The following is a 4,343-nucleotide window of genomic DNA, read 5'->3' as shown; positions in this document are numbered from 1 at the left end:
ATTTAAAACGGTCTTATCTAAGTTACTATTTAGTTATAATATTGTGGCCGACATAAAGGTAACTAATTTTGGTCACTAATTGTGTCGAATTTGTTACAAAATATTTAGTCACACATATAAATACGGATTTGTAACAAAATAAGGTAACTAAATTATACGGTTTTTGTGACTATATTTATGTCACTTTTAGTTACAAATATTTTGTAACTACCTAGTCAAAATTAGTCACTATTTTAGTTACCTTTGTGTGTTAGTCATAAATTGTGACATAGTTATTACCACTTTTGTTACTCTAATTAAATAATAAATGGTTTCAATAATGGAAAAAAAGAGAGAGCTGAAAATACAATTTTTTCAAAAGAGTTCAAATGACAAAAAACAATCTAAAAATTATTACTTACATTCGTCGTCAGTAGTTAATTCGATATCAGAATTCCCATCTTCAGCGTCTGATCCATCTTCTTCTTCTAGTATTGGATCATCAAGATCTTCTGGTTGACCATCTGGATATAATAGTGTCTCAACGTGCAATGAATCAGATTGGACAACATAATTAGTGTTATCATATAAATCACAAGTCACATGACCAATAAAAATTGGTACATAGATTTTACAAACAGTTTTTAAAATTACTTAAAATTTCCTATTTTAGTGACATAATGCTAAGAATCAAAAAAAAAAACATCTGACTGACAATTTCTTAAAACCGGCCAACCCACAATCCACGATCCTTTTTCTTCGTCCATGATTTCTGCGTTTTTATACCCCATATTTAATGGATTTGACACACACACATCATAATTTTTTTCAATCGATCGCAAAAAGTATGATCATCCTCCTCCTAGGTTCGAAATCCTAATTACAGTGAGTACTTTGCCACTGTTCTCAATATATAGATTTTCAATAACAAGAATAATTGGTCTAGGTATGTTTGTAGGAGCGAGAGAAACATGGATATTGAAGATGATATAATCAAATTCTTAGACAGAATTACGAGAGGTATTTTAGATCCATGACTAAATCAAAGTTTTTAGTTTTCTCGCTAAATTACTATCACAGTTTATGTAGAACAATTAAATTCTTCTCCACAGGTTAATCAGGGTCTTTGGTTATCTTGACAGATACTTTATTCCTCGGAGACGCATTCCATCACTGAGTGAAGTTGGCTTGACATGTTTTCACGACCTGGTTTGTCATGCATACCCCTATGCTTCTAATTTTTCACTGCCTCAAACGTTTCTAACGGTTTATGCAATTATGTACTTCAGATTTATCGTGAGATGCAGTCAACGGCCACAGAAGATGTGTTTTATTGTTTGGTTTGAGTTACGTACGGTTGGTGTATTGGGCGTGAGTTGTTTGGTCGTGAGTTGTGTGTTTGGTCTGAGCAAATTTTTTAGTCACCATATATGTTATTGTTTGGTCGTGAGTTATGTGTGTATTGGTTTGGTGTATGATAGCTTATGTATTTATTTTTTATTTCTAGGCTGCTGGATCATCTAGACATGGTCATATCTTTGGACTTGGAGACCATATGTTGGTGCCTCTTCAAGTGTACCACAATCTGGTGAAGAAATAGAGACAATAACACATCGGATGCAGGAGATGGAAACTGATCTGAAAAAAAACTTTGAAAAAAATCAGCAAATCCAGAAAAGACTTGAAGCTATGGAGAAACTTGTTGAATCTTTTGCAAGTCAAAATGTCTAAATCCAACACCACTACCAAGACCATCCACCTTTATCTAACTACTATGGTTTGTTTGTATTTCCTTTCAGTTATGTTTATGGATTAACTTTGTGCTTGGTTTATATTTCCTTTCAGTTGTGTTTATGTATCAACTTTGTATTTGGATATTAGTTTGTTATCTATATATTATCGTTTGCATATTATTTTTAGTTTTCATGTTTTATTCTAAAATTATATATTTGTTGAAATATGGTGAATAGATTTAATATTTTAAAAAAATCTAGGAACGTGAAATGTCACAAATAAATATAAATTATGGTAATTAAAAAAAAACTAAAATTAAAAAAAAAAATTAAAAAAAACAAATAGTGACGGTTGTGTGTCTCTAATCGAGTCATTAATTGTGTCTAGTTTGTGATTGTATTTTGGTGGCAAAAAGTCACAACGTAGTGACTTAAAATAGTACTAATTTGTAACAAATATATGACATTTTTTGGATCATGTTTTGTGTCATATTTGTGACTCTATTAACCGTTATAAATTGCAACTTTTTTGTGACTATTCAATTATCGTCACAACTTGTGACGAATTGTTACTTCAGAAACGTCACAACTGTTTATGACTTTTTTGTGACTTACACCCATTTGTGACCATTTTATTGACCTTCTTCAATCCGTTTCATTTTCGTCACAATAAAGTATTTGTGACCAAAAATTAATATATTATGACCATTGAATTGGTAACAATATTCACTTTTTATTGTAGTGAGTGAACAAATCAGCAGCATATGCTCTCTATGATCTTACTTACATTAGGTATGAATTTGTGTTAAGTGTGAGTTTGACCTTTTTTAAAACGTTTTAGGATGTACCTTACAAACCTCAAGAATTTTTTTGTAATGGAATTGTGTTTATCGAATTTTACCAAGTGATGACTAGTATTTATTATTTCTACAGTACATTAAATTAGAAGACTTCTCTTCCAGACAATGAAACACAAGATTGACGATACAAAGAGGGTTTAACGTATAAGAGACACGTACGGTGTCTGTCGTCATGCAACTAAAGAAGAGAGGCATGTCATGACAGAAAGCAGCAAATAAAGAATGATTCAAGCAACGCAAGAAAACTAACTAAATGATAGAGACGTAACTACAAATGGTTCCAAGGTTGAAGAGATTGAACAGACTGAAAAAAATTATTTAACTAATTTTCACCATTTGCATTGAAAAGGTTGAAGAGGTTATAAAAAACTATTTAGCTCGTTCAACTTAAAAAGTTAAAAAAATAAACTAATCCTACAGCAAAAATGTTCAACTTGTTCAACCAATATTTTGGAGATGAATGAGTTGAATATTATTCAACCCAATTTTGTTCAACCCATTTTTTTCAATTTTAAGCAACCATTTGCAGCCTTAGCAGCAATTTAGTGTTGTAAAATCTAATAATAAAAATAATAATAATATACATTAAAACATGTTAATATAATTTATAAGTTTGTGTTGGAGTGAAGACTAATGTTTTAGAGTTTTGATTTGATTATTTCTTAGGTCAGACTCAGGATATTAGATATATACGTAGAAATAAGGCTAGTTGGTTACGCAATATAGTGAAAAAACTGTAATTAAGTAGCATCATTGCATCAAGTCATCAACTAGCATCTATTGTCATAATATGAGATCCTTATAAAAAGACCAATCTGATATATAAAAAAAAAGATCAAATAAAAATGGTTGTGAGCAGAAGATGGATACAAACACATTATTCATTATTTTAAATTTAGGGAGTAGAAGGCATATACAATCTAGGGATCGATAACCTTCAAAAAAAGCACATCATCACAAACAAGCACGAGAGTCTACCATTTTTTTCTCACATACACGACAATTATTGAAAACATGAAAACCAACTCCGTGAAATATTTCACCTCCAGACGTACGTAGTATTTTCATGGATTTAGTTGTCTAGGCGGTTTCAACTGCATTTATGGAGCTTTTGGTGCAGATTGTAGAACATGCGTTGGCACATTTTTCAACAGCTTCATTCACAATTTCATTTGCATCTAATCATCAAAACAAATTTTGACATATATTCTTAACTTGTTAATTATTTAAAAATGATAATAATGAAAATGTGTTTCGTGATTTTGCTTTACCGGAGTTTTGGAGAGTGGTTAAAGCACCGCACACAGAAGATACACATCCAACCTTGCAGTATTCATTGACAACATCACCTTGACACAAAATAAAAAAAAAAAAATTAATAAAGCACATTACAAAAAATGAATTTCTGATCTGTTTTACAACAAGTAGAGTACAAAATAAAGCACAAAATTATTCAATTTACCTGTGTTTTCGAGAGTGTCCTTAGTATATCCGTTTGGACATGTCGACCCACTAATGACTTTGCAGCCACTAAGATTTGCACATACTTGCCTAGAAGTTCCGATTATGCGGCAAGTATTATAGACATTTCTAGCATAGGTGGATGGACAGCAGCTTTTTGCGTCAACTTGAATTTGTGCCATGAACAGACTCATTAGGAGCACACTTACAATCAAAGTTTTGCCTTCCATCTTTGGATACTTGATTAGTTGTTTGATCACAAAACGTATGTGGGGAGTAGTTAATAAGTTTGTATTGATGAAATGGTGAT

General features: G+C 31.4%; 1 protein-coding gene across 1 annotated transcript; it reads right to left on the bottom strand.

Moving 5' to 3' along the window:
• LOC104718486 (probable thionin-2.4) lies at positions 3,436–4,343 on the bottom strand. The gene is made up of 3 exons (XM_010436249.1): positions 4,035–4,343; positions 3,844–3,921; positions 3,436–3,750 (listed from the first exon to the last, which is right to left on the bottom strand). The coding sequence occupies exons 1-3, from the start codon at positions 4,261–4,263 to the stop codon at positions 3,653–3,655; spliced, it is 405 nt and encodes a 134-aa protein (XP_010434551.1). The 5' UTR covers positions 4,264–4,343; the 3' UTR covers positions 3,436–3,652.

This window comes from Camelina sativa, chromosome 2 (assembly GCF_000633955.1).
Source record: "Camelina sativa cultivar DH55 chromosome 2, Cs, whole genome shotgun sequence".
NCBI lineage: Eukaryota > Viridiplantae > Streptophyta > Magnoliopsida > Brassicales > Brassicaceae > Camelina > Camelina sativa.
The sequence above is the reverse complement of the archived record's forward strand: the minus strand, read 5'-3'. Positions and strand labels throughout refer to the sequence as shown.